Genomic DNA, 15,887 nt, shown 5'->3' with positions numbered 1-15,887 from the left:
AAATTTATTTGAAATTGTCTATTCTACAGAATCTGACTCTTGTGAAGCTCATAAGGGTTCTAGGTTATATAAATCATACAAGCTTTTCAGTCTTTTTCTGACAGGTAGGATAGACTGCAAAAAAGACCCTCTGGTTTAGCTACACCTTGCTAGGGTCAAGGTAACTCTTTGAACAATCCTGGAACACTCTGAACTTACTTTTAAATGCAGGATATAATGCAACAGTCCTGTAGAATTGGTTACAACGAAGTTGCCATTAATCACAAATCCAAAGTATTAAAGACAAAGTTATTTTGAAAGTGTGGACACTGCAGCTTCAAGATGTTTTCTTTTTTTAATCAACAGAGCTTAAGACTGCAGAAAGCTAGCCATGCTGTGGGATGAAGAGATGGAAGTATGTCTTCACTTTGGTGTTCACATGGCACAAAGGGAAGAAAGACAGTCTAAAGCATGTACATACTCATACGTTCAAGATAGCACTGATTTGTGTCCTCCTGGATATATGGTAAATGTGGTTCAGTCTCTTGAAAACATATCTAGGACAGACCAGGTTGCTGTTTTCCCTGCTGAGGTATGGATTAAAGTTACTGCTTCTGAATTAGTTAGTTTAATGGAAGTTCTTACCCTGAAGACATAAAGTACTATTCTGCTGTCACACTTCACAACACCAGTAAAATATATCTGGGGACACATGCACAATATGCCCCAAATAAAAAAGTACCTCATCTTCTGAGAGCACCTAAAACACAATAGCACTGCAGAGATATTAATTTTGTTTTCCATATGATAGATTGTCTGGTTGGAAGGCTCAACACTGCATTGATTTGTTCTGTCCCAAGAAAGGCTCCCATTTCAGACTGACTTCAGGGTTGCCCCAGAAGCTAATGGAAACAAACTGCACGGCAGAAGGAACACAAGGCAGAAGTACACTATCCTACTCTTCTCTCGCATGCTCTATCAGCCACCGGGAGCATTAATACCAGTCTTAGAGCAAACGCATGTGTATGCCCATCAAATAAGGCACCTAAACTGAGGGGCACAGTCACAACCATACCAATGCTTATTCACTTAAGTGTTACACAAAAGTGATTTCACTGAAGGTAGTCAGTGGATATTGGTTTGGCTTAGTGAGTGACATGTTACATAAAGTCCTGTGTAATTTTGAACGCGACAGCTATGAACCTACTAGAGGGCAGGCTAAAAGGAAAGAGAAATAGAGGAATCTGATGTTCAAAACTTTGCATTGATGACACGGTCCTGCCACTGGGAAAGAAGAGAGGAACGACAAATATCTTTTAAGACATTGATTCTATCACGGATATCAGCACTGTATTGTTAAAAAAGCTACTAAGTAGCTAAAATTCCTTGCTAGAGACTTTGATTGAATCGTTTTCTTTTTAACCAACACAACAACACTTTGAACTTACCCTACTACATTGAATAAGTTGTGATACTGCAGGTTACATGGAAAACGTATGTCAAACAAAATAAAAGTGTGCAAAAGAATCCCTATGTATTGGCAATATTTCATCTTTTGTGATCTGATTTTTAGTGGGATTGTTAAGAGATAATGGCCTTCCTGAAGAGGTGAATGGGACCAGCTGTGACAGATTTGCCATGTCTCATTCCGAGATCTGTTTTCACTCCCACTTTCTTCCTCTAACTTGAATACCCACAGCTTGTGGTCTTCTTCAGAAATTCCATTTCCATATCACCCTGTGCCTAATTATGGTAAGCAGGTATGGGCACCATCCTTTGCCATAAGACACAAAAAGGAGAGATTATCTGTTTCTTTCAGTATTTTAGAACACCTTTTTCTGAATCACTGCTCATTTGACATTTTCTTTCTCGTTCTAAACTAGATGCATTGTGCCATCTTACTGTATTTAACTGAAAGGTGTTATACCTTTCAGATCAAGTAATGACAACTGTGCCACACATTTTATCAAGATCTGAATTTAATTACAGGATCTATCAAGTCTAAGAAGGGATGAGCCTTTGTATTTCATCAGGATATCCAAGATGAAAAAGAAAGGAAAAAAGAAAATCTGTCTACAGACTTAGAGAAGCATTATTATATAGCATTATCTGACAGAAAAACCTGATAAGCTGTCAAATTAAAAAGCTGATTTGGAAAACTTTACTGAAACCCCTTTTTGAAAAGAGACTTACTGTAGTGTCTTGTTTGGGTATAACCTAGGCTCTTTATTTAAAGAAGGCAGTAGGATAGAACAATTTCATAATCTCTCAAGGGGCAGCAGTGCTTTAAAAAAAAAAAAATCATTGACTTTAGATAAGCTGTAACAGAGTTTCACCCAAAGAGAATGGGAAAATAAATCACCATTTTTGTTAGCATCAATCTTGCACACAAACAATAAAATTTTACTGAAAGTGAGACCTAGACACATGCTGAAAATTACATTTAATCATAGCCAAAGAGTAGTCAGAGCTGTATGAATCAGAAAAAGATGCAAGAAATCAGTTGTGCAGTTACATGTTGGCAAAGGTAAGGTAGCATGCTGGCCTACTTACATCCATCACTTAACTGCTGGTTTGTGGCTCAGTAACTAAGATTAATTTTTAATCTATTTTGAGCAGAGAAATGACAAAACTATTTTGTGAGAAGATATACAAGAACAAAGTGGGGTGAACTGGAAAGTGTTTGGACTGGAAACTGAAAGAAAATTTCTAAGCGCAGGAGTTTTCTCCAAAGTTACCCGCTCAGAGAAGCAAGTTATGCAAAGCAGCAGACTTGTCCCAGTCCATTTTTCTTTCTCATTTCTTAAGCTCTTCTATCACTAACATAACTTTTAAATACACATGGGGAAAAAAGATATGGGAATGGGAAAAAAACAAACCCAAACCACTAATCCTTTAGAGGGGAAGTGGACCATTGATTTAAATACAGTTCCATTAGTATTTTCTTTAGTATTCTAAACATTCTCAGATCGTACTTGTTTTTTGACTGCTAATGAAAATAATCCATGAGGTGTCTACAGCATTAAACCTTCATCTTGAGACAGTACAATTAACTCAAAATATTTTCCATAAAAATTCAAATGATCTCACCTGTGTGCATTATCTTTCATATATCAACTTTTCTTTTACTGTCATGATGCCTATTCAACAGAGCAAGTTGATTTTTTAACTTTGGGACAAGAATGAAAAAATACTTTGATCTTTATGTAAGATTAAAAAGTTGTTTAAGCTAATGAAGTTTTTACAAAATCTCTCACTAGAAAGAAAGCAAATAAATTGCATGAAACACTAAATTTTTCATTTTTAAATTTTAGAAATGTAAAAATTGGGGGGCTTGTAATGCTTCTGTTTTAAAATATCTTTTTTTTGTTCTTTAAATACCTTTCATTTTTCATTTTTTCATTTTGTTTTTTCATTGCCTGTCAAAGGAAGCATACATTGTTTGTTTAATTCTTCACTCACTAATCTTTGTCAATTATCTTGAAATCTTCTCTAGTACAGACAATATGTATGGTTTCTAACTTTTTTTTATTATTTAAAAAAATCAATGTTAATAAATATATAACTTAAGGTTTAAATGATCATACTTCAATTGAAAAATCAATGGGTTTACTCTGTTGATTTTCATCAGGTGGGAATCTGTGCCTCTGTTCTCCCTAAGCCAGGGTCTGATCCATGAAAGAACTTTGCCTTTACCACCAGGGTTATGTAATTTCTTTCTGAATATTTGCACATACGGAACTTTGTCAAAGACTTTGTGCAAATCCAAAAAAAAATCTTAACTCATTCATATTTATGCCCCATTATTTCCTATCAAACCAGAGCAAGTTTAACTCTAACAGTTAGCAGCAGACATTCCCAGACAGAGACCTCAGCGTAAACAGAACCCCAGGGAGACATGATTCCATGGACACATGAAAGGCCATAAAGAACATTGATGAGTTTTGCTTTCCAAATCTGTGAGGATGAGACATTACTTGGTAACCAGGGAATTACTGACTTCACTGGTATTTTTCCCTTTCTCCTCTTACTAATTCCATGGACTAAATATTTTAGACCCACATCTATAGCCTGATTTTATACATATGGCATAAAATTATACATAAAGTGTTCACTTGCACTGTATAATTCATCTTCTACATATTCCCAGATGAAGAGTTCCTGAGAAGTCCTCCTGTTCTTTCCAAACACTGTTATCTCCAAGTATTACGAGATGTCCTTGTTTCATTGGCGCTGCTAGTTTCTCACAGGAGGAAAATGACATACAAAACAGGAGACATTGGGCAGTATCTGTTTCACAGAAGCTTAATTGCTGTGAACAAAACTTAAGTCTTTTCCATTGCATTTCCCTCCAGGGCAGAAAGGTAGTCTTTATTTTGTCTTTGGGAGTGTTGCCCCCACCAAGTAATGAGAAACTGCTCCAAGTTTGCGAGCTTTGCAGCTCATCAGAAGAGGGTGTTATTCATATCCTCTATGTCCACTGGTAGGATTGACTTATCAAGGTGACAGATCTGACTATAGGAGTGTCTAAACTCTGACCATAGCAAAGGAAAGCACATGAGACAGAACCAAGGTGTTTTATCCAAAGAAGGAAGCAAGTGAGAAAAAAAAGTAAAGACGATGTGTTGCTGGACAAATAAATAAATATATAAATAGGAGTCAGAAGGCTTATATTATTTCAGCATGGAAAACACCCTGAAAATCCCATGTCCTAACAGCAGTGGCCAGGGAGGTTTGAAAAATTACCATATGGCAAATGCAAGGCAAGGCAAATACTGAGTGACTATTTACTTATTAGGTTCCTGCCTCACCTTGACCATTATAATTTTGCATGGATGTGGTGATAACAGGGTGTCTGTCCATTTTATTAGAATTTTCAAAGATATGTTTGTGAAAGAGTTCGAGATCTCTCCTGGCCACCACCATTATGCCTGAGAAACAGATATTGAATTCTTTTCAGAAGTGGCTGTAGGGGCTTGAATTTAAAAGGTATTTCTAAGCCAATGGTATGCATGTTGGACACCTATGTGGATTGCTTGGGAAATACTAATCCAATCTGGAGAAACAAATGTACTGACACAAATGTCTCCTGTTAATTTTGTGGTCAATCTGAACACACAAAACCAAGACAAATGGATAGCACTTATTCTAAATAGGATACATGGTAATAGCTAACTCTTAGCATTTATCTTAAAGTCAGGTGTATTCCATGAAAAAATGGCAGACGCTTTGTCTATTTTCCAGAATACAGGGACCAAGAAAAGCATTTAAATGAGATGCCCGCTTTCCCCTAGCACTTGGACGTTCTGCAATAACAACCTTTAGCCCACAGATCCAAAGAAAGTCCCTAAGACAACATGTGTGCTCTCAGATGTTCAACCTTATGTGATAAAACAAAAAAAAAAACAAGGCCAAAACCCAGAGCAGAATTATTCTGTATTATACCAAAGTCCTAAGAGCTTCAGCTACCAATTGCCATATTGCAGAGGTACTTGGCACTAACCATACTGTCAGCCTGTGGTTTGATCTTCTGCCAGCATACATGGACTCTCACACAGGTTCTTCTTTGGCGTGTATGCTCGATCGTAATTTATACTCCCCAGTCACAGAGATACATCTGTTCCAGTAGTCTGGCAGTGTTTTGGACAATCTCTCTTGTGTGAATGTGTGCAAGATGCTTGTGCTGTCAGATTTAGGTCTGTCAGACCTGACAATGTCTGCTGACCCATGGGGTACATGAGGACAGCTGCAACTAAGCCATGGTTTTCTAAGGCTGACCAGAGATCCAGGGATGACCGGGAAGGCTTTGTTTTAGATATTTGCCTACATCAGACTGTATCTTCCAGACTGCTGCAGGGTCCCAGGAACTGCTGAGTATTCCCAGCAGTCTGAACAGCTTTGAAACCAGTTGACCAATATCTAACAGATCATCTTATATCCAGAAAATTCTGCATCAGTCTGATTTATGATGGAAGTCCTGAAGAGTAGGTTCCCGCTGGTAAAATGACTGGTTGCACCGTGTTTTTTAAAAGCATCAGCATTGGGCAAACTCCCTTTGACTGCAGAAAGTGTAGAGTTATTCACAGAAAAGTGAGTCTGAAAATCCTTCACAATAAATGGTGATTATTGTGGCTTTAGAAAGTCAGCTAGCTTGTTCCAATATACTTTCTCAGACTGGTAAAATGCACACCCTTCACTACTAAGGAAGGAAAATTAGAAAATTGAGAAAATTGTTTTTCTTGTTAAATAGATATGGTTATGAGCACTGCTGTGAGAAAGATTTTTTCCCCCCATTTGATTTGATTTGAAACAGATTTTCTTTCAGGTAAGGAACGTTGTTTCAAATTAAATGAAATGCTTTATTCTCAGATTACCTAAATCCCCTGTAAACACTGGGCAATCTTGACAAGAAAAGTCAAACATTTTATTTAGAAAATACTGAAATTAGTATTTTGACATTACTAAAACCAATTTCCTATTATTTTGTTTTTCCTTTGGCCGTAATTGTTAGTTCCGTTTGACTCAAATTAACAAGTCCTTTGGTTTCTTAACATAAATGCATTCTTAGCAAATCTACATTTCAGTGTAGAATTATTACCTAACTGAAGTTACAATAGCAGCCTGTTCACAGTAGTAGCTGGAGTTGCTATTATGGTGCAGTCCCATCACCACAACAGCAGCCAGCCAGTCAGGAAGGGCAATTAAAACTAAGTTGTGAAGCAGACAAGATAAGCCATAAGGAGTAGAATGGATCTGCATGGAAAATGGGGTTAGTCTATTGATTAGGAACTTTAACTGCACAGTCAGCAGTTTTCTCATTCCTGTTTAATATGATCAGAAATTAGGCTGCACCCAGATAAGTTAATGGGAAATCACTATCTGAAAAAGAGGCCAAGGTGAAATAGTAAAGTTCTTTGGGAAGGTGTAGAGGGATGATAATCATTCAGTAAAGAGACATAACATTGAATTTAGTTAAGAAAGATGGAATATACAAATCCAGTACAGATCTGGGCACCTTAGCTATCAAAAAACTACAATGGGCCATTCTCAATCATAGGGCTACCCACCAGCCACTGACACAACGAGGAAGTGGGAAAACAGGAGAAACATTTAATAAAAGGCAGAAATTGAAGTGTGCATCCTCATAGCTCTAGCATTGCGCTCAGAGAAATGGCAAGAGAGAAACTTTGGAGTAAAAAAAAGACTTTGACGGGAGTCTGGAAGAACACACATACCTAAATCTAAACCTGTTTCTGAAAATCATCCAGCTATTTCAGGACACGGAACTCTTCACATTTGTCTAGGACTAAAAAACATTTTTCCCCACTATACTCCAAAAAACAACCAGCCACCTTTACAAGGATAATCATCCTCCCCAATAGCCACCTCCAACTCTTTTACAGCTCTCTCATTTCACATCTACTCAGATACAAACTGAAGGTGCATTGTCCCAGAGAAAACATAACACTTGAGTCTAGTGGGATGGAGAATGATGTACAAGAGAAACATGCTAGATCCTACTCATCTTCCAGGGTCATTTCTGCATTTTATGCAGCTCTAGGATAAAACCCACAAAGTAACCATTGAAGCCCTATGGAGCACTGACATATATTTATTGCAAGGTGTCTACCTCTCTGACTGCTCATAAAGCAGTATTAGAGAATCATGTGTGCTACACCAGCTAGAAAACCCTTTGCAATAGCACTAAACTCTGGGCAGCTCCTGAGACCCAGGACTGAGTTCAGATTCGCTACAAAGCCCACACAGACTTGTGGCAACCATGGCCACAGCTCTTCTTCAAAAGATGCTCGCTTTGATTATCAACAGGGATGCCCACAGCATCCTCCTAGAAAGTGGTGCAACACCAACTGTTATTGGGCCTTGGGTGCCATTATCTACAGCAGTTAGATGGGGCTCTATGAAGGCTACACAGGCAATGAGACTGGAAAATCCTGAGCCTTTGACCAGAAACTCCTCTCAGAAAATCTTCACCCAATATTTTAAGACGCCAATCACAAACAAGCAATGTCTTGTAGTCAGACACTCCAATCAGAAGTGTAATTCAGAGTATAATCTTTCCTTGCAAAGAAAGCAGAACTGATCAGTTGGTATGCTTTAAGCAAGCAACTGATTTTTTTTAATATTATTTTCTTTTTTAAAAAAGGAAATCCATCATATTTAAGAAAAGCAAACTTACTAATTAAGCTGCTAATCTTATTTCTAATCTTAGTTTTAAAAAACCCAGAAGGAGAGACAAGTCTGTGCTTACGTACAGTGGTGCAGGCACATTAAGAAATTATGCAGAAAGAAACAATTCAGAAAACAGGCACAAAGCAAAAAAGAATATTCTTTCTAGCACTGAAATGAAAGCTAATGAGCCCTTACTCATGCAAACAGGATCAAATTTGGTCCATATTGTACAACTGCAACATGACCTCCATCCAAAACATGAGCAAAGAGCAAGTTAGCTGGTTAACCAGTACTGCCAGGTACTACTGCCAGTCCCTAAAACAGCAAGAGCAGAAGCACATCTAAATTGGATGCAGCGGCATTTGCCAAGCTGTGTTGTCTGATATCTTTAAGACGTCACTTTTAGAAATACTACTTTTAGAACTGGAATGACAGTGGTAGCTTTGAACATGGTGCCATTAATATCTTCAGAGCAGTATCAACATTGCTCAAAGGCAGCACAGTCTTCAGCACAAGCCTGCATCTTTTCTAAAATGTACATCAATACCAGTCTGTAAAGAAACTAGTGTTTAAAAAGGGTTTAAATGAAAAGTGCCAAACCTGATGGAGCAGCATGGAAACATAAGAGTGAGGTACGGCTAGGTGCTCTCACGCTGGGAAGGGAGACGAGATGGAAGGTGAAAAGGGGGAGGACAGATTTCAAAAGCAATGCTATGGCATACAGGAGCCATAAAGTATTACTATGGGAAAGGCAAAGAAAATTAAAGGCCAACAGCAGTCTTGGAAGATCAAGAAATAAAACAAGCCAAGGGATTCTTTACCTCGGCTGCTGAAGCAACTGAAAATGCCTTTGAATGCAGCTTGTGTATGGATTGCTAAAAGAAGCTCAAGAAGCTCTAATTTTTTGTTTTCCTTTTCCAAAGAAAACATCCAACCTCCTTCCACTCCACTAATCCCATCACAAGGAAATCACTCTATTTTCTAAATTGATCTATGTTCAGTATAAACAAACTTTGTGTGCCACTATCTTCAGAACTCAACTGCAGTTCATCCTTGTTGTAGCCACTTCATATTTTCATGAAGAAACAGAACAGAGAAGAAAAACAAAAATATTTTCATGCTCATCATTTAGATAAAAAACAAAAGAAACAAACAAAAAACCCCAAACACGTTTTTTTCCTTTCTGCTACATAGGTCTTGAACACAAACTAAAACACACTCCTCCCCAGCTTCTACCATTTCAGCCACCATTTACCAAACACTGCAAGAGTTAGAAAACAAGGAGGGTAAGGGGGAAACAGGAATATCTGAAAGATCACAGGACATATTTCATTCAGTATCCTCCATTCCCTCAAGAGTTTATCACCTCTTAGAGATGTGTCTAACTTAAAGCCATTAATTGTTTCTAACCACCAGAACTGTCACTCATTCATAATGCATTAGCACACAGGATTTTTTAACAACTCCTGCTATACATAATTTCATTTACGATGCATACTTTCATTTTTATGTTAAATTCTAAATTATTTCCAAGAAATTATATGATGGGTGATATTTCACCTGTAGATTTTTTTTTTTTTTAAGTTATTTTCATTTTTTAAAAAGTCAGGTGAACAGCTGGACTACAACTCAAACACCAAATAAAAAACCCCCAAACCCTAAATACTAATAATTAGTACAGGGAATGGCTTATGCATTCCTTATTAGTGAAACATACCCTACTGTTGCACTCCACCCCCAAAATGAAGAATTTTCTACTTTTAGACACATAAATCAGAACTATCATTTATGTAACAGCAAATATGCAAACCAGAATAAGTTTCACTTACATCTCTGGACTTGCTGCCATTTGTTTAATAATATAAACACACACACCAACTGTTAACAGATAACATGCAGATTTGTAAGTTACCATTAACGGCTCAGTAGTCCTATTCAATAAGAAAGGGTTTGTGTATCTGAAAAACCTGTTGCCTTTAAAAACGAATAAAATTAGTAACACAGTAATCTTCAGTGCGTGGCATTTGCATAAAATTAAATATGGGCCCGATCAAGGCAACTCTATATTCACACAAGCAGTCCTGTTCAAGTAACCAGCGTCACTTGCATAAGTAATATCCTGTAGTTTGCATTTTAAGTTAAGGCATCTTAATTTGATTGGTTGGTTGTACAATGAATAACTGATATACCTTTTGATTTATGCCTGTTGGAACACTTCTGCTAAATTCATAAGCTTCAGACTGCTTTAATAACAACTTGTAATTAAAAGAACACAGACAACCTTTTCCTCAGTAAATGTTTTACCCCATCACTTGGAGATTGATTTGGAAGCCACTTTACCATGTAGCTTTTGTCAAAGCCTTTTTTTCCCCCTAAAACAATAATCCAATAAAAACAAATGAAAACAAGAAACAAAACCATTATTTCATGCCTTCATAACTGTATTTTTCCACTTACAGTAATAACTTGAATTTGTGCTTTTAACTCACTTAGGAAATGCCATCATCATGAACTGCACATTGCTCAGGACTCTAACTACTTAATTAGCTACTAAAACACTGCGAAGGAGCTGACATTGTATTAGCAGAGAAGCAAAATGAGCCAAACTCCATGCATCCCCCACCCTCTTACTCACAAGTGTTTATGTAAGCCCTTACCTGCTGGGTAACGTTCGATTACTGGCCAGTTGTCCACCTGTAACGTGGCATTGCCACCACTTCTTGTGAAACGTACTACATGGTATTTTCCATCATTAATGATTGCGTTGATCTCTTCAATAGCGATGTCATCAGTTCCAACATTAAATTTAACTCCAATTTTTCCCTGATGCTGCATATTTGGGAAAAAAAAAAAAAAAAAAGGAAGGAAGAAGAAAAAGAAGAACTAATTAAGAGTTGTTTTAGCAAGAAATAGAGACAGTGTGTCATACAGGGAAAGATTTCTAACATCTTCCCTCCTCAGATGTCACTTCTGAAGGCTTGCATGTGGCAGTGACAAGCCTCCTGACAGCTCAGTAAGTCCAGGACATCTCTTTGATGGATAATTGATATTCCAAATGAGTTATTTCACCAAACTGAGTTCTCTCCTTTTCTAAGAGATTCAGACCAAGATGAGGAGGAGCAAAGTTCAAGTTTACTTTCTTTGTCCCCTCCCTCACCTCCATGAGGATTAAACACCATTTTTCCTTTTAGGCTTTCAAAACAGAAAGCCTTGCAGTGTCACTTGGAAGAGGTATGAGGATTTTCTGGCTATAAAAGCCAAGGCCCAGCCCTGCATCTCCTTTCTCCATACCTCATTCATACTCAGAGTCTTCACAAATGATAACAAAGGAGGAAACTTGTTTTTTCTAATGGAGACATTTTTTGCATCACACTGTAGTAGCTCTGAATCATTAAGACAAGCACAAACTGACTGACTAACAAGGACTTTCCTGATCAGAGCCAGAAAGGGGCAAAAGGCATTTGTGACACAGGGACAGCATCTTGTTCCCACTAAGGACAGAGACTCTGGTGTTTTTGCTGGGACTTGCCTGTAAGGCCTTGCGCCTGCATGCGCCTAAGGCTAAGTGGACTTCACAGGCACATTGATACTCAGGACCAAGGCTGTAGATTTTCCAGATGATTGTGATATTAGCACATTTTCATTTTTATTGTCTTTTAATTATTAAGATGTTCACTCTAATGGGACATTTACATTTTAACAAAGTCTTTTAACATCTACTAAAAGTTTAACTTAAGGGCTTTGTGTTATTTTTTTTCTCCTATAAAATCAATTCTATTCCTGAATAAGGACACTTATTAAATTAAGGAGAAAAAAAGAAAAGCACTGCACCGTATGAGATATGGGGCTTGTGCATAATAAGTGGCAATTCTATGTGAAATTTCATGTCATTGGTACTGGTACGTCCTTCTTAAGAGTTAAAAAACTTCTTTAAGTTTTTACTCTACCAGATGAAACACAATGAAACATTTCACTTTGTACCTCTTGGTCATTCACATCAGTCTTTCCAGAACCAGCTTCACTTCTGTGTAGCTTTTGTGTCTGCTCCTTCCTTCTCTTACTACCCTGGCACCACTCCGTGTAGTAAGCGTATCCTGCAGCTCCTCATCTCTGAAAGTCTCCCAAGTGAAGAACTCAGGAGTTCTTCCACTTTATTTTATTCTCTTTTTAAATACCTGACTTCATTTTCCAATAGTGCTTGCATATTCCAGTTACACAGTTGAGCGCTGCTGAACACCTTTGGAGAAAGTCCCTCAACGCTTTGGCACTACGCTATCACCTCTTCAGCTATGATCTTTTTTAAAACAATAAAAGGACCATCCCCTGCTGAGATTTGCAAAATGACTCTGAAAAAAAATTTTTTTTATATATATATATTTGCTCAGTTACTTAAACCATGTTCTAAACATTCCTCTTTTTCCCTTGTGGATTACTTTAACATTTCTCTATTGGCTGGTCCTACTTTTCCATGCCTATAGGGTGTCAATAAGGGTTCCGCCTCATCCAGCACATGCTCACCTTCTTTTGCCTCTCGTGTGAGTTGCAGAGCAATCTCCCAGTTATCTTGGGAGAGTAAATGTAGCTCTATTTTATTTCAACTGGTTCAATTATGGCTCAGAATAGATTTCACCCATTTTCTCCCACGGATGCAGTAGCTTATTTACTTCACCTGTTTCATTCATATGCTGAATCTCTTTATACAGAAATGTATACAAAGAAATATAACATTGTCCTGGCTCTAAAGCAATCTCCTCTTTTACTCATTTATGAAATGCAGAAAAACAGCATGTAATGATAATGGCATATGCACCTTTTTACAGTACTTTCAAGAAATCAAAGGCTTTGAGGATTAAAAAAAGCTGACTAATTTTACAGGGATTCATAATTATACTATTCATAACCTACACTTTACATACCTGCTTTCCTATTTGCTATATATATGTATATACACATATTATTTTAGATCAAAAAATGACAAGGAAAAAAACCCCCACTTTTAAGTCAATAGGACAGGTACAGGCAAAATGAAGTGGCATAAAAAGCAAATATATCAGCAGCTTTTCCAAAATAAGAGAACGTGGTGCTGCAACAGTTACCAAGTTACCATTTGTAAATGGGCAGGTATTAGCAAGTGAAATGAATGCTTTACAGACTTGAAGGCAGACCTTTAGCCTTACTTAATACATACATACTTTTAGTGAAACAAGCAAGTTTCCCTGACTTCCCTACATTTGTACAGAAGTACTGTGCACAGACACCAAGCATGCAGCTGCAATAGCAAAGAATATCACCCTAATAGTTGATAACATACTATAGTGATTTTTTTGGCTCTATTTCTAATATATTTGTGTAGCTGAGAACATGAAAAACTCCATATTTAAAGGATAAGTTTCATTTTTTCCCCACTTCTTAAGCGCCTGTAGGCATTTATGTAGCCTCTCATAAAACAAGGAAGCAAATCTGGATGTCAGGTTTAAGTCTTCCTTATTTTTATATCCATATTTAAGTTTGACTTCTGAACATCATGCTAAACATGATATGGACTACAACCCCATTGTGCACAGCCCTTTAGAACCACAAAATAAAACATGATGCAAAGACCTGACAGTACATGGGCTCAGACAGATGATGACACTACCACAAAGCAGTAAGTCACCATGTACCAGTTGAGTTGCAATAAGCACCTCTGTATGTAGATAGTGGGTTTTTTAAGCCCTTGCATAATCATGCAGTAGTTTGACTCACTGTACTCCTCCTTCACTGCAAGATAACGTAAGTCACATTATTCTTCATTTGTCATTGGTTAAGACCATGTGCACATACAGTTATTGTGAATCAGCTGATGTACAGTAACCTGTTGAGATAACCTGATATCAGCCCTCAGCCCTGTGATGCTTAATATAATGGGCCTGTAGCCCGCTAGAAAGAACTGCTTTTTATTTTTTTCTTCTTCTTTTTGGAGCAACATGGTAGTGAGGAAAGGGAAGAGACTGATAAAACTGAAGCATACTAAATTATTATTTCCGCTTTGCCAGCCTCCATTGCATAGTGCAATAGTAGAAATTTTCCTTTATCACTTGTTCATTCACAATAATCTTAAAGTTATTCTTCCTATCAGAAACAGCCTCAGACAAATGCTGAATGGCAGGTTCCCTCTTCAGCACCCCAGTCGTGGGCACTATGGAAATGTCTGTGCGTTATTAAGTACCACAATAAGTCAATATTACTGTTGAATGATTTTATCCTTGCCAGTGACTTGAAACAGCACAGCATTTCAGGCTCATATTTCTAGGAGGTTATGTTTAGCCACCCAGAAAAGATGATCATTTCGGAGCTCCTCTGGTAAAAATCAGCTCTGTACACAGGGCCCATAGAAGTCCACTGCGCTGTTCATGGTTCTTAGCCTGTGTTTTATTTTTCTCAATCTTACTCTGTTGTGAGAAAACATAGAAATGAAATCAATTCCTTTTCCAACTCTGCCTTTATGTAATCTGAACTGGGAAAGCCACAATAACAGAGTGGAGACATGTAGGAGATGGGAGAGTCTGCAATATTATTTCCGAGAGAGGCCAGAAGAGAGGACACACATTCCGGAGAAGAATTAAGCATTTCAAGAAGTAGCATAAACATTGTTCTCTGTCACTGGAAATTATTTTGAACTTCAAATCAGAAGGCGCTATGAATACTGCTACAACCATCACATCACCACCACCGCTTCCTGGGACAAAGCAGCGCAGGGACCTCCGATTCACCTACAGACAAGCTACCTGACACTCTCAGCCCCAACCAGCAGCTCTTCAGAAAAGCTAAACTTTTGGTGTGGAGGTGCTTTGGCCATGTAGCTCTCCTGTTTCTGAGGCCAGGGTGACTTTCTCTCCACAGTACGACACAGGCAGATAAGCTTATTTGGTGTTGCCTGACGTACCCCTACACATTACTGCAACGTGCAATGTAGGTTTTGCATATGGTTTAACCTCTGCTGTCCAGCCACTTGTAGGAGTCCAAGCTCACAGGGTAAGGATAAATATGTTAATGGCTTCAAAGCAGTTGAATAAAAGCATGAGATATACATGTCTAGCTCCAATCCTATGTTCCTAATGGGCTCTGAAACACTAGGAGTTTTGATTCCTGAGACAGTAAAAGCGTGCGTGCATGCATGTGTATACACCAATCATTTCAAAACATTTTGTCTTCAAAAGCACTGGCAGGTACTATTGTAATCTAGCAACTCCAGCAGATTATTTTCAAGCATGTTTTATGAATTGTGTACTCTAAATACTTCTACCTTGGCTTTAACAGGCTTCTGACAAAGCACCGAGAATGCTGATGAACCCGAGAACCAAGCGAGAAACGTGAAATGCAAATCAAGCCAATAGCTGACAGTGCAATTTGTTCCCTGTTGGACCCTAGTCCAGTGCTACTGATCTGCCAACTCCAAATGCTGTAAAACCTATGCTACTATAAAATATATATATATATATATATATCTCCAGAATAATGATATTTCCTATAGCATCAGCAAGATTTTACTGCTCTCTGTAGTAATAATTCTGGAATCAGACACGAGCATGTGCAGATTTGGCACAACAGTAGTTTTAGAAAAGACCACAGATGACCTAAGCTCATAACACAACCTTTAACCACTTCCAAAGAAAAGTAATAATATTGTGACTCCCACAGGTGAACAAATGGGGGGGGGGGGGGGGAATCAAGCATAC

The 15,887-nt window shown here is 37.9% G+C and overlaps 1 protein-coding gene across 26 annotated transcripts in view; it reads right to left on the bottom strand.

The window, feature by feature from the left end:
* The window catches only part of NRXN1 (neurexin 1), a 725,925-nt gene that overhangs the window by 115,194 nt on the left and 594,844 nt on the right, over positions 1-15,887 (bottom strand). For all 26 annotated transcript variants that reach the window (XM_087774526.1, XM_087774528.1, XM_087774537.1 and 23 more), the window contains one exon: positions 10,827-10,998. In XM_087774526.1, the coding sequence (XP_087630652.1) occupies positions 10,827-10,998 (172 nt within the window). The remainder of the gene's footprint in view (positions 1-10,826; positions 10,999-15,887) is intronic.

The sequence above is a fragment of the Nipponia nippon genome, unplaced genomic scaffold, assembly GCF_047370975.1.
Source record: "Nipponia nippon isolate SJK-2023a ecotype South Korea unplaced genomic scaffold, ASM4737097v1 scaffold_4, whole genome shotgun sequence".
Lineage (NCBI taxonomy): Eukaryota > Metazoa > Chordata > Aves > Pelecaniformes > Threskiornithidae > Nipponia > Nipponia nippon.
This window is presented reverse-complemented; position numbering and strand designations above follow the sequence as displayed.